This window comes from Scardinius erythrophthalmus (assembly GCF_964197995.2).
Source record: "Scardinius erythrophthalmus genome assembly, contig: HAP1_SCAFFOLD_59, whole genome shotgun sequence".
Taxonomy (NCBI): domain Eukaryota; kingdom Metazoa; phylum Chordata; class Actinopteri; order Cypriniformes; family Leuciscidae; genus Scardinius; species Scardinius erythrophthalmus.
Genome location: NW_028296534.1, coordinates 56320 through 83249, shown reverse-complemented (window position 1 = coordinate 83249; position 26930 = coordinate 56320). Strand labels below are relative to the sequence as shown.

Sequence of the window (26930 nt, the reverse complement as noted above, 5' to 3'; positions counted from 1 at the left end):
AAACGGAACAGATACAATAGGTGCCTCCGCACCTTCGGTGCTTGGCCCCTAAATATAGCTGCAAGCAGCAATTACCGGGGCCAAGCAGAATAAGACGACAAGACATGCCAACATTGCTGAAAGTGTCAGATCAACTGCAACAATTAGCAATTAAAGACATTTAAAGAGGATTTTAGGCGAAATGCCTGAAAAATCATATAAACAGTAATTAAAAATATGATTTAATGGATTATCACTTTCGACCAATAGGTGGCGCAGTTACAAAACTGATGTGATGTGGTCAGAGTGAAGTGACAATGACACATACAAAGTTTGGTGTCAATATGTCAAGGCATTGCAGAGATAAAGCCTGAATAATGCTTTTAGCATCATGCCTCAACTTTGCTGCTGCGCTATACGAAAACGGTTTCGTCAATCGACACGAAATCCATAACTTTCAGTCGGCACAGTCTGGAGATGATATGATTCGATTTTGGTGAAAATCGGACAATCGGTGTAGGAGGAGTTCGAAAAAGTAGGTTTTGAATGAAAATAGCATTTTATTTCACAAAACTCTATTGAAGTCAATGGGAATTTCATGTTTTGTTCTATTATAGCGCCACCAAGAGGCTCAGTCCCACAATTTTTTTTACGTGTCCTCAGAGTGAGCCCATACATATGTGTGTCAGTTTTGGTGAAAATATCTCAATTCGCTTCAGAGTTATAGGCATTTATATGAAAAAACACGTAAAAAATGACTGACACATGACTTTGTTTGGAATTTACTACCCCTAAACATCAATATTTTCGCATTTGGGCATTGGCGTATAGCTATCGACCTATGTTTCCAAACTTCTGACGGTGGTTTCGTCTCGATCGGACTAGCGGTTTCGAAGATATAGCCAAATGTTTTTTAAGCGCTAAATCACAACGCTACACAAACCGTAAGGCGAAACCTAGCATGTTTGGTATCATAGGACTCGGCAATGATTCAGGAGTCTAAAAAGATGAGTTTCGTGAAAATAAGTTGACCACACCCAAAGTTATAAGCATTTGAAAAAAAAAATTCACCACTAGGTGGCGCTGTTTCGAAACTTCTCACGCTCCTTCAGGACATCGGGCTGATGACCCATACCAAGTTCCGTAACAATCCGTTCATGTGTTCTTAAAATACAGCATTTTAGCACAAAATTCAAAATGGCCGACAGCCAAAATGGCCGATATGGTAATATTGGATATCAGTGGACTCGGCATGTTACCCTGAATCTAACGAGACCAATTTTATGATTTTTGGACAAACTGTTCAGAAGTTATAAGCAAAAATAGCCATTTTTCATATCTCCGGACCAGTAGGTGGCGCTGCGCCGAAACACAGCATGTAGCCTCAGGTCATGCTTGTGATGACATGTACCAACTTTGGTCTGAATCTGATAAAGCGTTGCGGAGATACGGCTTTACATCTGTTTTCGCAAGCGCTACGTAAAATTTATTCGTGCGTTTATCGAAAACTGTTAAGCGAATCAACTTGAATTCCATAACTTTTTGTCAGCATGGTCTGTAGATGATCTGGTTTAATTTTCGTGCAAATTGGACAAACCGTCTAGGACGAGTTCGAAAAAGTAGCTTTTTAGATAAATTCAAAATGGCGGCCATATTGTTATGACGGAAATGACGTCATAGGGTGCAATCGAATTGGCATGAGCTCAGGAATCAGAGAGAAAAAGAATTTTGTTGATTGGCCTTACGGTTCAAAAGTTATTAGCAAAATAAAAGTGAAACTTTGGACAGGTGGTGGCGCTAGAGGGAATGACTTAGACACACCAAAATTGGTGTATTTAATGTTGGGACTGTCCTCTATCAGAATGTCAAACCAAAACAACTTTCCCGCATTCGGTTCTATGGGCTGCCATAGACTCCCAGTTGGAAGAAGGAAGAATAATAATAATAAGAACAGGAACAGATACAATAGGTGCCTCCGCACCTTCGGTGCTTGGCCCCTAATAATAATAATAAGAACGGGAACAGATACAATAGGTGCCTCCGCACCTTCGGTGCTTGGCCCCTAATAATAATAAGAAACGGAACAGATACAATATGTGCCTCCGCACCTTCGGTGCTTGGCCCCTAATAATAATAATAAGAACGGGAACGAAAACAATAGGTGCCTACGCACCTTCGGTGCTTGGCCCCTAATAAGAACGGGAACAGATACAATAGGTGCCTCCGCACCTTCGGTGCTTGGCCCCTAATAATAATAATAAGAACGGGAACGAAAACAATAGGTGCCTACGCAACTTCGGTGCTTGGCCCCTAATAAGAACGCGAACGGATACAATAAGTGCCTCCGCACCTTCGGTGTTTGGCCCCTAAATATAGCTGCAAGCAGCCATTACCGGGGCCAAGCAGAATAAGACGACAAGACGTGTCAGACCAACTGCAACAATGAGCATTTAAAGACATTTAAAGAGGATTTTAGGCAAAATGCCTGAAAAATCATAGAAACAGTAATGAAAAATATGATTAAATGGATTATCATTTTCAACCAATAGGTGGCGCAGTTACAAAACTGATGTGATGTGGTCAGAGTGAAGTGACAATGACACATACAAAGTTTGGTGTCAATATGTCAAGGCATTGCAGAGATAAAGCCTGAATAGTGCTTTTAACATCATGCCTCAATTTTACTGCTACGCTATACGAAAACGGTTTCGTCTATTGACACGAAATCCATGACTTTTAGTCAGCACAGTCTGGAGATGATACGATTCGATTTTGGTGAAAATCGGACAAACGGTCTAGGAGGAGTTCGAAAAAGTAGGTTTTGACTGAAAATCAAGATGGCGGACAGGAAGTTCGGCCAAATAAGGAAAACTTGGTATCTATGTTCTCGGCTTGACCCAAGGAATCCATTAAGACCAGTGGCATTTCAAAAGCCAGATTTATTCAAAAGTTATTAGCCTTTTAGGAAATTTTGTCATAACATTTGATCACTAGGTGGCGCTGTCTCGAAATATTTTGGGTACCTTCAGGGGATGGTGCTGATGGCACATTCTGAGTTTCGTAATATTACAGAAATGCATTTGTTTAGAATAGTATTTTAATTCACAAAACTGTATTGAAGTCAATGGGAATTTCATGTTTTGTTCTGTTATAGCGCCACCAAGAGGCTCAGTCCAACCATTTTTTTTATGTGTCCTCAGAGTGAGCCCATGCATATTTGTGTCAATTTTGGTGAAAATATCTCAATTTGCTTCGGAGTTATAGACATTTATATGAAAAAACACGTAAAAAATGACTGACACATGACTTTGATTGGAATTTACTACCCCTAAACATCAATATTTTCACATTTGAGCATTAACATATGTCTATCGACCTATGTTTCCAAACTTCTGACGGTGGTTTCGTCTCGATCGGACAAACGGTTTCGAAGATATAGCCTAATGTTTTTTAAGCGCTAAATCACAACGCTACACAAACCGTAAGGCAAAACCTAGCATGTTTGGTATCGTTGGACTCGGCAACGATTCAGGAGTCTAATGAGATGAGTTTCGTGAAAATAAGTTGATGACACCCAAAGTTATAAGCATTTGAAAAAAAAAATTCACCACTAGGTGGCGCTGTTTCGAAACTTCTCAAACTCCTTCAGGACATCGTGCTGATGACCCATACCAAGTTTCGTAACAATCCGTTCATGCGTTCTTAAAATACAGCATTTTAGCACAAAATTCAAAATGGCCGACAGTCAAAATGGCCGATATGGCAAAATTGGATATCAGTCGACTCGGCATGTCGCCCTGAATCTAACAAGACCAATTTTATGAATTTTGGACAAACTGTTCAGAAGTTATAAGCAAAAATAGCCATTTTTCATATCTCCGGACCAGTAGGTGGTGCTGCGCCGAAACGCAGCATGTTGCCTCATGTCATGCTTGGGATGACATGTACAAAGTTTAGTCTGAATACGATAAAGCGTTGTGGAGATACAGCCTTACGTCTGTTTTCGCAAGCGCTACGTAAAATTTGTTCGTGGGTTTATCAAAAACGGTTAAGCGAATCAACTTGAATTACATAACTTTTTTCGGCATGGTCTGGAGATGATCTGGTTCAATTTTCGTGAAAATCGGAGCAACGGCCTAGGAGGAGTTCGAAAAAGTAGCTTATTTGAAAAATTCAAAATGGCGGCCATATCTTTATGACGGAAAATGAAGTCATAGGGTGCAATCGAATCGGCATGAGCTCAGAAATCAGACGAAAAAATAATTTTGCTGATTGGCCTTACACTTCAAAAGTTATTAGCAAAATAAAAGTGAAACTTTGGACAGGTGGTGGCGCTAGAGGGAATGACTTAGAAACACCAAAATTGGTGTATTTAATGTTGAGACTGTCCTCTATCAGAATGTCAAACCAAAACAACTTCCCCGCAATCGGTTCTATGGGCTGCCATAGACTCCCAGTCGGAAGAAGGAAGAATAATAATAAGAAGAACGGGAACAGATACAATAGGTGCCTACGCACCTTCGGTGCTTGGCCCCTAATAATAATAATAAATATAGCTGCAAGCAGCAATTACCGGGGCCAAGCACAATCAGATGACAAGACATGCCAACATTGCTTAAAGTGTCAGACCAACTGCGACAATGAGCAATTAAAGACATTTAAAGAGGATTTTAGACGAAATGCCTGAAAAATCATAGAAACAGTAATTAAAAATATGATTTAATTGATTATCACTTTTGACAAATAGGTGGCACAGTTACAAAACTGATGTGATGTGGTCAGAGTGAGGAGACAATGACACATACAAAGTTTGGTGTCAATATGTTTTCCTTAATTTGAATTCTCATATTCTCATCTGAATTATAGATAATTTATTTCTGTATAAAATAATACTACTATTAAATACAAATTTGATTTTCTTTTAATCAGTGTAGAATGTGTAACTTACTGTGTTGGGTGACAGTTGTAGGTTACAGTTTGACAAGAGTTTACAGTTTGACAAAAGCACAATGTTGTGTTTTATTGCGAGTGTACACAAATATAAGTAAACACTTTGCAGTTTGAATGTTGTCCTATGAACAAAATGACGGAGTATGTTTTTATGTTTCCACTGTTTGATCGCGCCCGCGCCTCTCTCAACACACACACACACACACACACACACACACACACACACATGCACGCACGCAGGCACACACACAACATATTCCAGCATTGCAAACTTGACATCGCAGCCTGTCCATTATAGCTAGCCTGTCTATGATTATAGCCACGGAGCATCAGAGCTAAGGCGGAGCTACAGATTACGTGTCCCTAAAGCACCCGTGTATCTAACAGTAGTTCTGCATTACATTAATTAATTTGCACGCGAGTTTTATTTATTTTTATACCGTGTATTCTCCGTGTGTATTCATGCACCGAACCGTGATGCCCGTACCGTTTCGATTCAATACGAATACATGTACCGTTCCACCCCTAATATATATATATATATATATATATATATATATATATATATATATATATATATATATATATATATATATATATATATATATATATACAGTGAGGAAAATAAGTATTTGAACACCCTGCTATTTTGCAAGTTCTCCCATTCGGAAATCATGGAGGGGTCTGAAATTGTCATCGTAGGTGCATGTCCACTGTGAGAGACAATCTAAAATAAAAAATCCAGAAATCACAATATATGATTTTTTAACTATTTATTTGTATGATACAGCTGCAAATAAGTATTTGAACACCTGTCTATCAGCTAGAATTCTGACCCTCAAAGACCTGTTAGTCTGCCTTTAAAATGTCCACCTCCACTCCATTTATCATCCTAAATTAGATGCACCTGTTTGAGGTCGTTAGCTGCATAAAGACACCTGTCCACCCCATACAATCAGTAAGAATCCAACTACTAACATAGCCAAGACCAAAGAGCTGTCCAAAGACACTAGAGACAAAATTGTACACCTCCACAAGGCTGGAAAGGGCTACGGGGAAATTGCCAAGCAGCTTGGTGAAAAAAGGTCCACTGTTGGAGCAATCATTAGAAAACATGACTGTCAATCTCCCTCGGACTGGGGCTCCATGCAAGATCTCACCTCGTGGGGTCTCAATGATCCTAAGAAAGGTGAGAAATCAGCCCAGAACTACACGGGAGGAGCTGGTCAATGACCTGAAAAGAGCTGGGACCACCGTTTCCAAGGTTACTGTTGGTAATACACTAAGACGTCATGGTTTGAAATCATGCATGGCACGGAAGGTTCCCCTGCTTAAACCAGCACATGTCAAAGCCCGTCTTAAGTTTGCCAATGACCATTTGGATGATCCAGAGGAGTCATGGGAGAAAGTCATGTGGTCAGATGAGACCAAAATAGAACCATCCCAAGAACACCATCCCTACTGTGAAGCATGGGGGTGGTAGCATCATGCTTTGGGGGTGTTTTTCTGCACATGGGACAGGGCGACTGCACTGTATTAAGGAGAGGATGACCGGGGCCATGTATTGCGAGATTTTAGGGAACAACCTCCTTCCCTCAGTTAGAGCATTGAAGATGGGTCGAGGCTGGGTCTTCTAACATGACAATGACCCGAAGCACGCAGCCAGGATAACCAAGGAGTGGCTCTGTAAGAAGCATATCAAGGTTCTGGCGTGGCCTAGTCTCCAGACCTAAACCCAATAGAGAACCTTTGGAGGGAGCTCAAACTCTGTGTTTCTCAGCGACAGCCCAGAAACCTGACTGATCTAGAGAAGATCTGTGTGGAGGAGTGGGCCAAAATCCCTCCTGCAGTGTGTGCAAACCTGGTGAAAAACTACAGGAAATGTTTGACCTCTGTAGTTGCAAACAAAGGCTACTGTACCAAATATTAACATTGATTCTCTCAGGTGTTCAAATACTTATTTGCAGCTGTATCATACAAATAAATAGTTAAAAAATCATACATTGTGATTTCTGGATTTTTTTTTTTAGATTATGTCTCTCACAGTGGACATGTACCTACGATGACAATTTCAGACCCCTCCATGATTTCTAAGTGGGAGAACTTGCAAAATAGCAGGGTGTTCAAATACTTATTTTCCTCACTGTATATATATATATATATATATATATATATATATATATATATATATATATATATATATATATTGAGAGAGAGAGAGAGAGAGAGAGAGAGAGAGAGAGAGAGAGAGAGAGAGAGAGAGATTTGATTATGTTGGTAATAGGCACTTACCTAACGCTAAAAGGAGCCCTATCATACACCCGCTGCAATGCAGCGCCAGGCTCGACGCAAGTGTTTTTTGCTAGTTTTAGCTCAATGCAGTTATAATTTTCACGTACTGCAACATGTTGTTTAAATAGCAAATGCATTTGCGCCTATTTGTGCACCCATGGGCATGCTGGTCTGAAAACGAGGTGTGTTCAGGCGCATTTTTGGCGTGTTGCTATTTTGAGGCAACTGAAATAGACTGCGCCATTTACCAACTGAAACCTGGTCTAAAGTCAATGCCGCAATATTTTTTTTTGGTTAAGAGAATAGGGACAACCTTTTTAGACCATGCGCCTGGCGTGCCGACAATTTTTCCCGTCGTTAAATTAGCAAAAATGGATTTGGACACGCACCCTAAATGCACTTGCGCCGTGCGCTTTAGACCGTGCGCTTAGATCGCTAAAATAGGGCCCATAGTCTGTAATGATTACTGAGATAGCACATTTGGACGAGACTAAGCTCTGGTAATGATTACTTTACCCCACCTCTCCAAGTTAAACTAATCCTGTCTGAATAGGGCTTGGGAGTGTAGTCTCCTTTCTTCCCCTTCCACTCCACTTCTTACCATGCCTTTTTCAAAACTGGTGAGAACTAGCCAGCACTGAAATAGTGCATTTCATGACCCTTTAATTGGTCGACCACATATAAACTCAGCAAAAAAAGAAACGTCCTCTGACTTTCAACTGTTTTTACTTTCAGTAAACTTAATGTGTGTAAATATTTGTATGAACACTAAAAGAGTCAACACCATAAGACATAAACTAAAAATGTTTCACAGACATGTGACTAACAGAAAAAGAATAATGTGTCCCTGAATGAAGGGAGGCTCAAAATCAAAAGTACCAGTCAGTATCTGGTGTGGCCACCAGCTGCTTGAAGTACTGCAGTGCATCTCCTCCTCATGGACTGGACCAGATTTGTCAGTTCTTGCTGTGAGATGTTACCCCACTCTTCCACCAAGGCACTTGCAAGTTCCTGGACATTTCTAGGGGGAATGGCCCTAGCCCTCACCCTGCGATCCAACAGGTCCCAGACGTGCTCAATGGGATTGAGATCCGGGCTCTTCGCTGGCCATGGCAGAACACTGACATTGCTGTCATGCAGAAACTCACGCACAGAATGAGCAGTATGGCTGGTGGCATTGTCCTGCTGGAGGATCATGTCCGGATGAGCATGCATGAAGGGTACCACATGAGGGAGGAGGATGTCTTCCCTGTACCGCAAGGCATTGAGATTGCCTGCAATGACAACAAGCTCAGTCCGATGGTGATGTGATATACCGCCCCAGACCATGACGGACCCCTCACCTCCAAATCGATCCCGCTCCAGGGTACAGGCCTCGGTGTAACGCTCATTCCTTCGACGATAAACACGAATCCGTCCATCACCCCTGGTGAGACAAAACCGTGACTCATCAGTGAAGAGCACTTTTTGCCACTCCTGTCTGGTCCAGCGAAGGTGGGTTTGTGCCCATAGGCGGCGTTGTTGCTGGTGATGTCTGGTAAGGACCTGCCTTACAACAGGCCTACAAGCCCTCAGTCCAGCCTCTCTCAGCCTATTGCGGACAGTCTGAGCACTGATGGAGGGATTGTGTGTTCCTGGTGTGACTCAGGCAGTTGTTGTGGCCATCCTGTACCTGTCACGCAGGTGTGATATTCGGATGTACCGATCCTGTGCAGGTGTTGTTACACGTGGTCTTCCACTGCGAGGATGATCAGCTGTCCTTCCTGTCTCCCTGTAGTGCTGTCTTAGGCGTCTCACAGTGCGGACATGGCAATTTATTGCCCTAGCCACATCAGCAGTCCTCATGCCTCCCTGCAGCATGCCTAATGCACGTTCACGCAGATGAGCAGGGACCCTGGGCATCTTACTTTGGTTGTTTTTCACAGTTGGTAGACAAGTCTCTTTAGTGTCCTGCGTTTTTAGAACTGTGACCTTAAATGCCTACTCTCTGTAAGCTGTTAAGGTCTTAACGACCATTCCACAGGTGCATGTTAATTAATTGATTATGGTTAATTGAACATGCATGGAAAACATTGTTTAAACCCTTTACAATGAAGATCTGTAAAGTTATTTGGATTTTTACAACATTATTGTTGAAATACACAGTCCTGAAAAAGGGACGTTTCTTTTTTTGCTGAGTTTAGGTGAAAATTTTAATTGCAATACCATACCAAACAGATTTCCCTTTATTAACCAGTAATAAAATGTAGACCCACACTTAAAATTTTATTCAAGGCCTCTTACCCTTTTAGTTCATCAGCAATGCACATGCCAAACTGTTTGGTTCCCGTTTCCATAGATCTGCGTATCATTAGCCTGTATCGAGGCTCAAAAACATGCAGTGGGCAGGGAATGGTAGGAAATGCCATGGTGCAAACAAAGATGGGCACTTCCTGGTTCAAGCTGAAACAAGAAGAAAGTGCAACACATGAGACGATACCAATGTCCTGGCAAGCAATGGAAAACAATTGTAATATATATAACAAATATCTATGTGATGAATCATTAATTGTTCAGGGTATAACAAAGATAACAGCCTTTGAAAGGTGGTCAAAACCTAGGTGTGTATGCGTGTGAGTGTGTGTAGACATTACAGCAAAGGTCGTAAAAGTGTTAGGAAAACGTCTTGGTTACGTATGTACGGAGACATTACGTCAGTGACGACGAATGGGGTTTCGCTTAGAAAGCCTGTCATCTTTGAGTATATAAAACGAGCCAATGGCAATGAAATGCCATGGGTCTGCGGAATTTGCATAGCGTATATAAGGAAGTACGCCGGCAACATGCAGATATGTCTTCGCTGAGGAGCTGAGACTGAACTCAAGCGTTCTAGCGGTGCAGCGGAAGTGGCAGGGAGACGTAACGTCTTCGTTCCCTACTCAGGGAACAAGGGTTACATACGTAACCGAGACATTCCCTTTCGTGGTCACTACGAGTTATGTCAGTGACGACGAATGGGGTTCCCAGTCTAATCACGCCACCTCGGCTGTCTTCCAGTGCCCTGCGTAAGTCTGAGCTCACTGTCCTGAGACTGGCATGGACGAAGGACTCCTACTTAACACAGGAATACCAAGGTACACTGGGAAGCATATCTCAGTGGAAATATGCAATCATGCCCAACGCCGAAGGGGGGGACTTGGAATACACATATGACCCCGAGGGGCTTCATATGGAGTATCACTGGGATGTCCGGCCACAGGTGGAATATTTCAACCCCAGGGGTGGCAAGGTGGCTTGCCGAGGGAAAGACACATGCTCAGAGAGGCTTACAGTGGAAATACACATGCGGGGGTCGACCAGAGGGGGAACCATGCACATGGAGGCACCTAGCCAAGCGCTAAAGCTGCCGGTGGCATAACTCTGGCATTGACGTCAACAGTGCTGGAGGAACTCAGGGACTTATCAGGCTCACCTGAGGAATATATCGCACGTATCCCATCCGTGGAGAGGAATGGCGAGCAAGCGAAGACACCTGAGCAGAATCTAGTACTGGCTGGTTGAAGCGAGTACATGAGAAGAAACTGGCTCCACTCGGAGATTGTAGAATCTCGCGAATGTGTTAGGTGTTGCCCAGCCTGCAGCTCTGCAGATGTCTGTTAGCGAGGGTCTGCCTCCTCCGATGGCAGCGCTTGCAGGTTCACCACCTGGTCTCGAAAGGGAGTGGTGGGAACCTACTTGCAGGAAGGAAAGCACGACACTGATCAGGCATTTCGTTGGGTCTTGTTGTTTAAAAGAACACCATTTAATGAAGAGGTTCCACTTCAACACATAGGCATGTCTCGTGGACGATGCTCTAGCGGAAGTGATGGTAGCCACCACCGCTGGTGGTAGGGTACTCAAACCTGCCTCAGGTGCCATAGGATGCCCCGACCCTGAGAAAGAAGGTCCTTCCTCAGGGGAATTGGCCAGGGAGGTGCTGTCGTGAGGAGTACTAGTTCGGGGAACCAGGTCTGGTTGTGCCAATACGGGGCAACCAAAATGACCTGCTCCTTGTCCTCCCTGATCTTGCGCAAGGTCTGCGCAAGAAGGCTCACTGGGGGAAACGCATACTTGCGGAGGCCCCGCGGCCAGCTGTGCGCCAGTGCATCTGTGACGAGCATGCCCTCGGTCAGAGAATAAAACAGGTCGCAATGGGAGTCGTGGGAGGCAAACAGATCTATCTGTGCGTCCCCGAACTGATCCCAAATCAGCTGAACCGTCTGGGGATGGAGTCTCCATTCCCCAGGGAGAGGCCGAAGCCGAGACAGCTCGTCGGCCACATGGTTCAGGTCTCCCGGGATATAAATGGCTCGAAGCGACCTCAGATGCTTCTGACTCCATATGAGGAGGTGGCGGGCGAGTTGCGACATACGGTGGGAGTGCAGACCACCTTGTCGGTTGATGTACGCTACTGTCGCAGTATTGTCTGATTGGACTAGTACGTGCTGACCCCTGAGCAACGCACGGAAGCGGTGCAGGGCGAGACGTACAGCCAGCAACTCGAGGCAATTGACATTCCAAAGGCACTGGGGTCCTGTCCAGGAGCCCGCGGCAGCATGTCCATTGCACATGACGCCCCATCCCGTGGTGGAGGCATCTGTCGATACAACAACATGCCTGGAAACTCATTCTAAGGGCACTCCGGCCCGTAGAAAACTGGGGTTCGTCCACGGGGGGAAGGTCTGACGGCAGGTCGGAGTCACTGGGACTCGGAGTGTGCCGTGTTGCCATGTCAACCTCGGGACTCGATCACGAAGCCAAAGCTGAAGCGGTCTCATATGAAGCAATCTGAGCGGCGTTACTGCGGCTGCGGATGCCATATGCCCCAGAAGCCTCTTAAATAGTTTCAGTGGAACCGCACTCTTGCCCTCGAATTGACGAAGGCAAGTCAGCAGTGACTGCGCATGCTCGCTCGTAAGCTGTGCGCACATGGCGACCGAGTCGATTTCCATACCAAGAAAGAGATACTCTGCATGGGGCAGAGTTTGCTCTTCTCCCAGTTGACTCGAAGGCCCAGACGAGCTAGGTGCCGGAGCACTAGGTCCCTGTGTTCGCAAACCGCTAGGATCAGCCAGTCGTCGAGATAGTTCAGGATGCAAACCCCGTGTTCCCGTAGAGGAACAAGGGCTGTCTCGACGACCTTCGTGAAGATGCGAGGAGACAGGGCTAGCCCGAAAGGGAGAACCGCGTACTGGTATGCCTGCCCCTCGAAAGCAAACCGTAGGAACGGTCTGTGTCGAGGAAGAATGGAGACATGGAAGTAGGCGTCCTTCAGGTTGATCGCTGCAAACCAATCCTGCGCCCGCAGGCATTCAAAAATGCGTTTGGCCATGAGCATCTGAACGGCATCCCGTGAAGGGAGCGGTTCAAGACAAGACGCGCAAGTCCAGGATCGGTCGTAACCCACCGGATTTCTTTGGTACAATGAAGTAGGGGCTGTAGAAGTTGGACTTCATTTCGGCTGGAAGGACAGTCTTGATCGCACCCTTCGCCAGTAGGGTGGCGACCTCCGCTGTCATTTATTTAATTATTTATTTTTATTTTATTTGTTTATTTAACAGGGACAGTGCATGGCACTCAGCCATACCAGAATTAGCTACAAGCTAAATTTCATCTGTAGTCCCTGGGCAGGAAGAAGTAGCATACAATTAATCCAACAAACACATATAAATATACCATAAAACGTCATCACGCAAGTAGCCTTTCAGACAACAAAGTTTCACATTCTTAAAAACACAGTAAAAAAACACAACAGAACAAAATAAAGTGCAATATTAATAGACACAACAATACAATGTTAGGATACGACAAAAAATGAGTTTTCTGAGTTTATGATTAATGGGTACATGATTGTATAGATTTTAGGCATAATTTTATTTTATATTTAAAACAAGTAAATGTACTGATGTCTCTAATCTCATTTGGGACTGAGTTCCAGTACTTAGAGGCTCTGATAGAGAAGGCTGATCTGCCAAACTCAGTACGTCTGCGCTGTACGGCACAGTGACCTCTACTGGTCGCCCTGGTTGTTCTCTGACTATCTGAGAGCAATAATATGAACTCCTCTAATGGGGGCGCAGCCAGATTATTAATTACTCTGTACACTAAACAAACATTGGCAAAGCGCATAAAATTTTCAAAAGTCAAGAGTTTGTGCTTTTGAATGATATTGCAGTAGTGATAACCTGATGGCTTTTTATCTAATACTTTGAGAGTTTGTTTATATAGCGTTTGTAGTGGAGCAAGTATTGTTTTTCCGGTTTGTGACCAACTTGTGATGCAGTATGTAAAACGTGAGAAAATCATTGAGTGCATATACAATTTGGCAGCATCTAGAGGTAACTGATTACGAATGTGTCTAAAATTTCTTAAATTAAATTTAACAGTATTACAAACCTGCTTCATAAGTTTCTTAAAAGACAACTGTGAATCAAGAGTAACTCCCAGATATTTAAAGTGTGACACAATCTGGATTTTTTCCCCATTTACAACAACATCTGGCTGATTTTCATTTTTCCTTATATAAAAATACATACTCGCAGTTTTACTGACGTTTAGTGTCATGCAAGACTCAGAGAGCCAGGTGGCAATTTTTGCCATTGCTGCTGTTAATTTGGTTGCCACTTCATATCTGTATCTTCCATGTGCCAGAATGACCGTGTCATCTGCATACATTTGGGTGTCAACTTCAGGACATGCTAGTGGTAGGTCGTTAACATATAGACTGAATAACAAAGGGCCTAAGACTGAGCCTTGCGGGACGCCAACAGAACAGTTACTGAATGATGACATTTTATTCCCAACTCTGGTGCTTTGTCTTCTCATGGTGAGATACGACTCCATCCATTTCATAGCATCGTCAGAAAAATTAAAGTTTGACAACTTAGAGAGAATAACATTATGATTTACTGTATCGAAAGCTTTTTTTAAATCCAGAAAAACAGCTCCTACAGCACTCCCACTGTCTAGTTTTGATTTGATTTTTTCAACAGAATAGCAGGTAGCCATTTCAGTCGAGTATTTTTTCCTAAAACCAAATTGCATTGGATGAAGTGTTTGTCCAGAATTTAGAAAGTCGGTTAACTGCTCAGTTACCACTTTTTCTGCAATCTTTGATGCCACCGGCAAAATGCTGATGGGTCTATAGTTAGCTACATCAGTAGGTTCCCCTGCCTTGAAAATCGGAACTAACACTGCATTTTTCCAGGCAGTTGGAAAAATTGATTGCTTTATCGATAAATTAACTAGGTGTGTAATGGGGGTGCTGAGGGAGTGAACATTGTTCTTTAGAAATGTTGAATCCCACTTGAATGTATCTTTCGCCTTTGAGAACTTTAAAGTGCTTAGTGTCTTACAAATTTTATTTTCAGGAACTTCAGTTATCTTAAAAATGGTCTTATTATAATCTGGTGTTGCTATATTTTTAATTCTTGCACCAAAAGTGTCAGATAAATTCTGCACTGATGTGGTAAAATAAGTATTAAATGCAGAAGCTATTTCACTGGGATCATTATTTAAAATTCCATTAATTTTCAGCTCATGTCCATTTCCCTGATTGTGCTTGTTGTCTTTCTTTGTTAGTTTATTTATGTTGCTCCATATCAATTTACTATTTCCTTTTCCGTCTTTAATAATATCCATAAAGAACTTTGCCTTTGCTTTCCTTAGTTCATTGACTACTTTATTACGAAGGTTTGTAAAAATTTGTCTGTCAGTAATTAATTTAGACTTCAGTGCTACTTTCAAGGCAAAGACACGTTTTTTTCATCAGGTCCCACAAATGGTCATTAAACCATGGTAGGTTGCCCTTACTCCGTCTATTTTTAAAAGTTTTTGTATATTTTTCTTTAAGTCTATTTATTGTACCAATGAAGGACTCACAGGAGGCATCTATATCATCTGTGAGTAAAACATCTCTCCAATCAGTTTGACTTAGTTCTTCCTTAAATGCATTCATGTCATGTTTCCCTATTTCATAGGAGTTTTTGATTATCTCTCGTTGGTAAATAATCCTTTTTTTTTGTTAATTTCCTTGCAATAAGAGTCATGTTATGATCTGACAAACCAGTGAGAAGATTATAAGATTTTATAATTCTCTCTGGTTTGTTACTAAAAATGAGATCAATTTGTGTTTTTGAGACGTTTGTTATTCGTGTGGATCCATCTATTAATTGAGTCAGTTCAAACTTGTCTGTAAGTGCTTTTAACTTTTTTCTAGTTGCTTTTTCAGCCAAATTTAAATTAAAATCGCCCAGAACTATACATTCTTTCTTTGTGTCCAATAATTTAAGCAGGTTCTTAAAATTTTCATAAAACGTGACATCATATGACGGTGGTCTATACACGCCAATCACATTAAATGACATCTGCTGAGAGAGAGTAATAGTAATGGCAATACATTTAAGTTCATTTACACATGTTAGATCAATTTGTTCACATCTAATGTTATCTCTCACATACATAAGTAGCCCACCGCCTCTTCCCTTGTTTCTGTCCTTTCTGAAAACCTTGTAGCCAGGCATTGTGAACGAGGCTACGGGTGACGATTTGAAAAACCATGTTTTAGACAGACAGAGAAAGTCCAAATTTGAGTCGGTAAAAAGTTTTTCTAGTTGTTCCGTTTTTGCTCTTATGCTACGAATGTTAAGGTGACCTCCGATGAGGCCCCTCGGCTTTGCGCGTGGGTCCCAAATAATTTTGGAGTGCTGAACAGTTTGGAAGAGGCCGATGTTGAAGTGTTTTGTAACCGCCGGGTTTCCATGTGAGTGTCTCTGTTGGTCGGCATTACCTGGAGTTACGAGCATGCTCGCCGGGGGTAGATCTTGCACCGCGACGGGTCCTGGGTTCAGCTGGACATCGCCAGCAAGGAGAAGTGTAGCGAACAGGTACGTGAGCAGCTTTCTGTAAGAGCATGGAACTTTAGATCTATCACTCGCAGTGTTGGTTTGCTCACATGGCGCTGTTGCTCTTCCAATCCCGTAGTATTTCCGTGTAGAGGGTGAATCGGCTCCATTCATTGTGTATAACAGGTTGTGTTGGTGGTAGTGCGGTGTCTCGTGAGATCAACTGATTGATCCCACAGCCGCGGACAGAAAGGATCAACAACACTATAATATAGACCAAAAAGGCGGATCGCTGTATTAAGTCCTCAGTCCTCGGTACATACCGGTACTTGTTTTTTGTAGTATGGTTACGATCATAGCATTTTGCAGCCACTTTAGACGGTGAGGATGAAAACAGACATAAAAGTTTGGCGAGCACACCTGCGGCTCCTGCCAAGCCGCCGCCCGCCATCTTGTCATCACATTGTATCATCTTTGATAGGAACATGATGTCTGTTTGTAATTCACCCTTTGAATTTTGTTTGTAATTGACCCTCACCTCATGACAGGGGCATTGCCACCGACCATAGTGAAGCGGACTCCCCTGAAGCGGGGAGGAGACCGCGCGAACTGAATCGCGTAGCTGAGCCTGATGGTCCTCGCGACCCAGCGGGACAGTCTGGGAAGCTCTAACCAGGCTCCCAAGAACTGTACCAGCGGGGTCATGCGGACCACAGACGTACCCTCGGTGGTGCAGCGAGGCGGAATGACCGGCCCAGGCGTGGTTGGCATAGCGGCCCGGTGCGGGGGCACGGTCATTAGCCGCGTCCTGCCAGAGGAGGCCAGGGGAGGACTAGCGTCCCACGGGGGCATGCTCTGGCAGGGGTCTGGCGACAGAGGGGGACCAGAGTGGCGAGGCTCGTGAGCGGCGTGCACTTTCATCCGAGAACTCTGTGTGCTCATAGATGGGTGTGTCAGTTCTTTCTTTAAACAAAATATGGTGCTGCCCGTCGTGGGACGAGCAGCGGGATTCGGGAAACCAAGGATTCTCCCCCGGCCCTCCACCGGGGGAAGGAGCGGCCCTGGCATTTCATTGCCATTGGCTCGTTTTATATACTCGAAGATGACAGGCTTTCTAAGCGAAACCCCATTCGTCGTCACTGACGTAACTTGTAGTGACCATGAAAGGGAACCACTATATCCAAAGCCAACTTACTTTGACAGTTCTTTCATCTCTTCTTCATGTACTTTCCGCCTTTCTGCTAACTCGTCACAAAAGTAGCGCTGCAATACTTCTTCAATTAGAAGAGTTATGTTGTCCGCTCTAGTGGCCAGATACTGCAGAAAAGAAAGATATGTGCACTTTAGATAAGAAAGTATCTCCTCAATGACTAATCTTCACTAAACTGACTGAGTTTCAGAAACAACATAATGAATAAGAAAACTAAAGCAAAACAATGATACATTTATGCTGACATGGGTGAGAACATTTCATTGAGGAGAGAATAAAATGTTGTTCATACAGATCAGGGCTGTATAGTAAAATTATTATATGTTAAAACAACTTCATTATTCATAAGTGTGTGATAACCACAATTATCTAGGTCGAAGCACCAATGGCTCATGCAGACCATACAGTAATAAAACTGCCATGCATTTCTAATATAATATCAGACTGTAATCTCTTAATGGAAGTATTATTTTATGCATCATGTATTTGTCATGTTTTGAGTTTATTTGTTCATATTTAGGCCCCTTCCACACGAAGGCAGAGCCTACCCTTTCCGTATTTTTTTTCCCATCGTTCTAAAAAAAAAAAAAAATCTGTAAACACAGCGTTGTGACTCAAAACGATGTAGTATCCATGCCAAACCAGTATGTGGAGCTGTAATTCTGCCACAGAGATGCACTAAAAATGGAGAAGACTTGGAGCATGCGCATAAACCTTGCGCGCTGTATACAATAACAATAGGCTCAGTAGCTTATTTTTTATTTTATCAAGAACTTTATTGAACAAAGTAAACAACCATAAATGGCCTGGTAAAAAATATGAAATGTCTTAATCAGACAACAGACAAGCATCATAGCATAAGAAAGAAAATATAAATAAAGTAGTAAAAATAAAGAAATAAAATACAAATACATTCAAGTAAATAATAAATAAATAAATAAAAGAGGCTCAGTAGCTTCTGCAGCACGAACACAAGCATGTAGTCCGCAGTTGTTGTTACTGTTACATGACGTAGCGGTGTCTGACTAGAAGAAGAAGAAGAAGAAACCTTTATTTATCCCACACTGGGGAAATTCTAGGGTCAACAAGTGGGGTGGACATCATCATTTCACAAAATATACGGATTGGCTGTACACACGAAAACGCAAGGGTATCATTTTCAGATTTATCCACTCTAGGGCCCGGTTAAAAAAAATAGTGGTTTCAGGCTTCCAAAATGCCGGATACATCTTGGCGAAACGCCGATGCGTTACAACATTTTTACGTATACAGCTAAACGTGTCTTCGTGCGGACAAGGCCTTAGAGTTCTGTTTTTGATCTCTTTTCCCGTTCTGTTTATGTTTGTATTTCTTTGTTAATCTTCTAATCTGTCCCCTGACAGTTTGTTTTCATGGTTACTAATTGATTTAGTTCTGTTCAGGTGTGTCTAGTTAATTTACCCTCTCCTTTTTGCTGTGTATTTAAGCCCCATGTTTAGTCCTGTTCAGGGTCTGTCGTCGTCTATGTGTAACTTTTCCTAGTTCCTGGTTGTTCTGTCCCTTGTTTTTTTAATCCTGAGTTACTGTTAGTTTGAGTTCATCATTAATAAACACTGCTGCACTAAGATTCAGTTTCATCTCTGCTGCAACCAGGACCATGACAGTATTTAATTGGACAGCAATATATTCAGTCATGTCTGGAAACTTCACAAATATGTCTTTAATTTCATTAGAAAACATTAAGGTAATGTTTAAAATTTATAATCAGAGATCACATATTTCTTTAAAAATGGATTACAATTTCCCCTCTTTTGGTGCTAATGATTTATTGTATTTGTATTATATATGAATTATGATTGTAGAATTCATATATTCATATGATTACTATATTAATTGACAATTGATATCAAAATTAATATAAATTCAAGCTTTAATATATAAACCTTTTAAACAGATTAAGCTTTACACGCTCCAGAGCAGAGATGCACCGATCATGATTTTTCATGGCCAATTCTGTTTTTTTACAAGCAAATGGGCAGATTCCAACACCGGTTGCCAATTTTTATTTATTTTTTAAGCTAATTTATTTGTTGTTTATTTTTTCTATAACATGTCAAACTGGTCTTTAAAAATATCTGTAGCCATTTGAAATTAGAGGAAACCACTGCATTTTAATCATAATCCAAACACCGATGCTACACACATGTAGCATGAACAGTTGTTTTTGATTAGATTGTATAATTACAAGATTTAAATAAAAAACAGAATGGTCTGATTTTAGATTTGTGAAATTATGCTACATAAGACACCTGCACAAAACAAAAACAGCAGATGGACTAAATGAAAATGCAAATTCATTCTCTGACAGTAGGTGACACTTATGGAACAGCAGCGGTTGCTGTGCTTTTTTGGGGGTGGCAGTGGTTCAGTGGTTCATGTAGGTTGTCTACAAACCGGAAGGTTGGTGGTTCAATCCCCGGTTCCACCTGACCAAGTGTCGAGGTGTCCATGAGCAAGACACCTAACCCCAGCTGCTCCCGACGAGCTGGATGTGTGCTGCTGTCTGAACGATTGCTCCTGTCTGCCTCGCTGCCTGCTGTGAGTGTGTTTGCTTCGGTGCTGTAAGCTCCGTCTTAGCCTCGTATTTCCTTGTTTTGAACCATCATTTACTACAATTTCTAGTTGTTTATACTACTACTAAATACAGCTTACCCAACATCTCAGATTAACCTGACATCGCTAGCTTCCGTTACTACTAGCACAACACGCTAGTAATTCGCTAGCCTGTTAACGCGCCACCCGTGCGCTCAGCTTTTTTTATTTATTTATATTTCTCTCGCGCGCTCATGCCTTTGAGTTCATAAAAGCTCAGAACTAGAAACACGCATCCAAACTTTAATTGAGGATAGTAAGAGTGCTAGAGCTTCAGATACTATTTTGGATGCGCCTAACATAGTGAACTCTTTATATGATGCGGTTCCAGCTGAATTAGTGCCTGCGCAGCCGGGCAAATGGGTGACAGTGAAGGATGACTCTAGTCGCGGATCAAAAAAACACTCTTCCGTTCTGATTACCATAACAAATCGATTTGCCCCGCTCAGTGAAACACCCACTGAGAATGATTGTGCCCTAGTTATTGGCGATTCTATTACACGGAACGTGAAAATAGAGACACCAGCCACCATAGTCACATGTTTGCCGGGAGCCAGAGCGCCTGACATCAAAGCAAATTTAAAAGTGCTGGCTAATGCTAATCGTAAATTCTCTAAGATCATTATTCACGTCGGCACTAATGATGTTCGACTCCGCCAGTCGGAGATCACCAAAATTAATATTAAAGAGGTGTGTGAACTCGCAAGTACGATGTCAAGCACTGTAATTTGCTGTTACAGTAACTTCCTGTTCGCAGGAGTGATGAGATAGTTAGTAGATTGTGTTCGCTTAATGGTTGGCTGTCTAAGTGGTGTCCGCAACATAATATAGAATTTATAGACAATTGGAAAAGTTTTTGGGGCAAACCTGACCTGTTGAAAAGAGATGGTATTCATCCCTCCTGGGATGGTGCTGCTCTTCTCTCTAGTAATATGGCACATAGTCTTAGAGCTCAAACATGACAATCTGGGCCTCAGGTCAGGAAGCAGACAGACTGGCTAAACCGACTGTCTGCTAGCGGCCTCGCGTCACCAAGGTCAGATAAATCCTATCACATAGAGCCTCTTTCACCTAGAGACACCTATCATCATCATATAGAGACTGTGTCTGTTCCCCGAATTTGGAAATCCAAAAAACGTTTAAAGGGATACTCCACTTTTTTCGGAAATATGCTCATTTTACAACTCCCCCAGAGTTAAACAGTTGAGTTTTACCGTTTTAGAATCCATTCAGCCGAACTCCGGTTCTGACGGTACCACTTTTAGCATAGCTTAGCATAGATCATTGATTCTGATGAGTCCAGTAGCATTTCTTTCAAAATGACCAAAGAGTTTCAATATTTTTCCTATTTAAAACTTGACTCTTCTGTAGTTAAACCGTGTACTAAGATCGACAGAAAATGAAAAGTTGCGATTTTCTAAGCCTATATGGCTAGGAACTACTCTCATTCCGGCGTAATAATCAAGGAACTGTGCGGCCGTACCATAGGTGCAGCAGGCGTAGTGATATGACGCAGCGCCTGAAAATAGTCCCCAGCTCGGTAACTTCTTCCAACATGACCGGGACTAAGTTTGTCTAACCTATTAGAACTATTTTCAGGCGCTGCGTCATATCATTACGCCTGTTGCAACCATGGTACGGCCGCACAGTTCCTTGATTATTATGCCGGAATGAGAGTAGTTCCTAGCCATATAGGCTTAGAAAATCGCAACTTTTAATTTTCAGTCAATCTTAGTACACGGTTTAACTACAGAAGAGTCAAGTTTTAAATAGGAAAAATATTGAAACTCTTTGGTCATTTTGAAAGAAATGCTACTGGACTCATCAGAATCAATGATCTATGCTAAGCTATGCTAAAAGTGGTACCGTCAGAACCGGAGTTCGGCTGAATGGATTCTAAAACGGTAAAACTCAACTGTTTAACTCTGGGGGAGTTGTAAAATGAGCATATTTCCGAAAAAAGTGGAGTATCCCTTTAAACCCATCTAAGGTTAAAAATTTAATTGATGTTCAACAAATAAAAAACAGCTATAATACAGATGAGCAAATGCTAAAGCTTGGGTTGCTGAATATTCGATCGCTTACTTCAAAAGCACTCATTGTTAATGATATGATTTCAGATAATAACCTAGATGTGCTGTGTTTGACAGAAACCTGGCTAAAACCAAACGATTACATTACTTTAAATGAGTCCACCCCGCAAGATTACTGTTATAAACATGAGCCTCGTCTGAAACGCAAAGGGGGAGGAGTTGCTGTAATCTATAGTAATATTTTCAAAACCACTAAGAAATCAAGTTTTAAATATAATTCTTTTGAAGTGTTAGTACTTAATGTAAAAATATATAGTATAAATGATAAATCACGTTTGAGATTTGTGCTGGCTACTGTATACAGGCCACCAGGGCACCATAAAGATTTTATCAAAGAATTTGCGGACTTTCTATCAGAATTAATATTGACTGCAGATAGAGTACTAATTGTTGGTGATTTTAATATACACATCGATAATGAAAAAGATGCATTGGGATTGGCATTTAAAGACATTGTAAACTCAACTGGAGTTAGACAACACGTGTCAGGACCTACTCATCGTCGTAATCATACTCTAGATCTAATATTATCACATGGAATAGATGTTGATGCCGTTGAAATTCTGCAGCAGAGCGATGACATCTCAGATCATTATCTAGTCTCGTGTAAACTTCATTTAGCCAAGGCTGCAAAGCCGACTCCGTGTTTCAAATATGTTAGACCTATCACTTCTGCCACTAAAGATTGCTTTATTAATAATCTTCCTAATCAGTTTCACCATCTCAGCATCCCAGATAGCTTAGAAGAACTCGATATTGCAACAGAAACTTTTAACTCTCTCTTTTCCAGCACTTTAGACACAGTTGCTCCGTTGCGCTTAAAGAAGATTAAAGAAAATAGTCCAACGCCGTGGTACAACGAGCAAACTTAGGCTCTTAAGAGAGCAGCCAGAAAAATGGAGCGCAACTGGAAGAAAACAAAACTAGAGGTATTTCGCATTTCATGGAAAGAGAGCTCGATTGCTTACAGAGAGGCCTTAAAAGCTGCTAGATCTGCTTATTTTTCAAACCTATTAGAAGAAAATAAAAATAATCCTAGGTATTTATTTGAAACGGTGGCTAAACTAACGAAAAAGAAAGCTTCAAGCACCGAAGTTTCCAAGCAACACAGCAGTAATGACTTTATGAACTTCTTCACTTATAAGATTGATAATATCAGGGAGAAAATTATAACTATGCAACCGTCTACTACAGTATCGCATCAGGCAGTGCATTGTAGTCTCCCGGAGGAAAAATTTGATTCGTTCGTTGCTATAGGAGAGGAAGAATTTACTAAACTCGTTAAATCATCTAAATCTACAACATATATGTTAGACCCTATACCGACTAAGCTACTGAAAGAAATACTTCCAGAGGTCATAGATCCTCTTCTTAATATCATTAATTCATCTTTGTCTCTAGGATACGTACCAAAAACCTTTAAGCTGGCTATGATTAAACCGCTTGTTAAAAAAAACGCAACTTGATCCTACAGAATTAGTCAATTACAGGCCGATCTCGAAACTACCTTTTCTGTCAAAGATATTAGAAAAAGCAGTATCTTCACAATTGTGTTCCTTTCTTGAAAGAAATGATATCTGCGAGGATTTTCAGTCAGGATTTAGACCATACCATAGTACTGAGACTGCTCTCGTTAGAGTCACAAATGATTTGCTCTTATCATCCGATCGTGGTTGTGTCTCTCTATTAGTGTTACTCGATCTTAGTGCTGCATTTGATACTATCGACCACAACATTCTTTTAAATAGACTCGAAAATTATGTTGGCATTAGTGGAATTGCACTAGCATGGTTTAAATCATACTTATCTGACCGTTATCAGTTTGTAGCAGTAAATGAAGAGATGTCTCATCGATCACAAGTTCAGTATGGCGTACCACAAGGCTCAGTACTAGGACCGCTGCTGTTCACTCTGTACATGCTACCATTAGGAGATATCATTAGGAAACATGGCATTAGCTTTCACTGTTATGCCGACGATACTCAGCTCTATATTTCTTCAAAACCTAACGAAACTTACCAATTCACAAAATTAACGGAATGCATAGCGGATATAAAAAATTGGATGACTCGTAATTTCCTACTTCTAAATTCTGAAAAAACAGAGTTTCTAATTATTGGACAAAAAACTTCCTCACGTAATAACCTAGAAAACTGTCTAACACTTGATGGCTGCTCTGTTAAGTCTTCGTCGTCGGTTAGGAACCTGGGTGTGCTCTTTGATACCAATCTTTCATTTGAAAGTCACGTGTCCAGTATCTGTAAAACTGCATTTTTCCATCTTAAAAATATATCTAAATTACGTCATATGCTCTCATTGACAAATGCGGAACAATTAGTTCATGCGTTCATGACCTCAAGGCTAGATTATTGTAATGCTCTACTGGGTGGTTGCCCTGCACGCTTAATAAACAAACTACAGCTAGTTCAAAACGCAGCAGCTCGAGTTCTTACCAGAACCAGGAAGTATGATCATATTAGCCCGGTTCTGTCAAAACTGCACTGGCTCCCTATTAAACATCGCATCAATTTTAAAATATTGCTGATCACGTACAAAGCACTAAATGGTTCAGCTCCGCATTACTTGAGCGAGCTCTTAACGCACTATAGTCCTTCACGTCTATTGTGATCTCAAAATTCCGGCCAGTTAATAATACCTAGAATATCAAAATCGACTGCTGGCGGTAGATCCTTCTCCTATTTAGCACCAAAACTTTGGAACAGCCTTCCTACCATTGTCCGGGAAGCAGACACACTCTGTCAGTTCAAAGCTAGACTAAAAACACATCTCTTTGACCTAGCATTCACATAATACATTATAGACTTATATAATTCAATGTTAGGCTGCATAGATTAGGTCAGCTGGAACCGGGAACACTTCCCATAAATCCTGATGTACTCGTTACATCATAAGAATAATGGCATCTACGCTAATTTTAGTGTCTTTGTTTATCCCGAGGTTTTCCTGCAGCCTACCGAATCCAGGCCGTATCCAGATCTGATGAAGGACCTTCGCCTGGACCCGATGACAATGCAGTGCTGAAGTGCCAACTAGTCTCTCCCTATGGAGGATCCCTTTACCACTCTACAGATAAAGCGTTTTCGGGAAACTCAATTCGCGTATCTACCCCGAATTGATAAAATAAAATAAAATTCTGTATCAAAAATTATAAGGAAACACCAGTACTTTGTTTAGGCTTGGTTTGTAGGAAATTCCAAACCTGCGCACATATATTCAAACGCACATAACTATAGAACCAATTCTTAATGCACATGTGAACGCCATCAGCGTTTCTCACAGGTCCGCGTTTAAAGTCTGTGTAGAGAGAATTGTGTCGTCTTAGCGGCCCCTAATTTAATAACAAATGATTGTTGCGACGGAAGCGAATCAATCAAAACTAACCTTAGCTGGAAAATAACTTTACTAAAGAACCGCTATAAAGCCAAAATAATCTCTGTTACCATAAATTATACGTTTATCTCTGTAAAGCTGCTTTAAAACAATCTACATTGTTAAAAGCGCTATATAAATGAAGATGACTTGACTTGACTTGGATGGCGGATGGCGCCTTGCATGGCTGAGTGAGTGAGTGAATGGGTGAATATGAGAATATGGGCGCTATATAAATGCAGTCCATTTACCATTTACCATAAACACTACTTTAGACAGAGATGAGAGGAAAATACATGATGCAATGATCCATGTTCAGATCATGTTTGTTAAATGGTGTACATGATGTTTACAAAACAACCGGTTCAGATGACATTCTAACATGTTCCTGATAGGGAAGAGCTTGACATTGAAAATGAGTTCAGAAAAAGCCAGAGAAGCCCTACGGAATGCAAAAGCTGCCATCCAAATCATCAGTTCTTATTCTCCTGGATCTGTCTGCTGCCTTCGACACTGTGAATCATCAGATCCTTATGTCCACCCTCTCATCACTGGGCATCACAGGTACTCCTCTCCACTGGTTTGAATCCTATCTCACAGGTAGATCCTTCAGGGTCGCATGGAGAAGCGAGGCATCCAAAGCACATCAACTGACCACAGGAGTTCCTCAGGGTTCAGTTCTTGGACCCCTCCTCTTCACCATTTACACCACATCACTGGGACACATCATACAGGCACATGGTTTCTCTTACCATTGCTATGCTGATGATACACAGCTCTTCCTCTCATTTCAACCAGATGATCCCACAGTAGCTGCACATATATCAAGCTGTCTGGCGGACATTTCAGCAAAGACTGAGCTTCTCGTCCTCCCTGTCAATCAGTCTCTACAGCACGACTTCACTAAAATTTGATGACCAGCTGACCTTCACAGACCAAATTACAAAGACAGCTCAATCATGCAGGTTTGCACTGCACAACATCAGGAAGATCAGGCCTTTCCTAACTGAGCATGCAACACCACTTCTCATCCAGGCCCTGATCATTTTTTAGGCTTGATTACTGCAATGCTCTTCTGGCTGGACTTCCATCATGTGCAACTAAACCTCTACAAATGATTCAGAATGCTGCAGCTCGTCTTGTCTTCAAAGAGCCCAAACGGGCCCACGTCACTCCTCTGTTCATCTCTCTGCACTGGCTACCACTCGCGGCTCGCATCAAGTTCAAGGCACTTGACGCTCATTTAAAGATCTACCACAGGCTCAGCTCCCTCCTACTTTCACTCGCTCCTACGAGTCTACATCCCTACCAGAAGCCTACGATCAGTCAATGAGCGAAGGCTCATGGTACCATCACAGAGAGCCACAAAATCACTCTCCAGAACATTCTCATTCACGGTTCCTTGCTGGTGGAATGATCTCCCCACCCTCATCCGGAATGCAGAATTCCTGACAACATTCAAAAGACAACTGAAAACTCATCTCTTCCGTTAGCACTTAACCTCACTAAAAAATAAATAAAATC

The 26930-nt window shown here is 41.9% G+C and overlaps 1 protein-coding gene across 1 annotated transcript in view; it reads right to left on the bottom strand.

Annotated features, from left to right (window-relative positions):
* Positions 1-26930, bottom strand: part of lonrf2 (LON peptidase N-terminal domain and ring finger 2) — a gene marked incomplete at its 5' end in the record, with an annotated part of 99883 nt that overhangs the window by 48937 nt on the left and 24016 nt on the right. Inside the window, 2 exons of the mRNA XM_081394630.1 lie at positions 9505-9663; positions 17278-17399. Of these exons, the coding sequence (XP_081250756.1) occupies positions 9505-9663; positions 17278-17399 (281 nt within the window). The remainder of the gene's footprint in view (positions 1-9504; positions 9664-17277; positions 17400-26930) is intronic.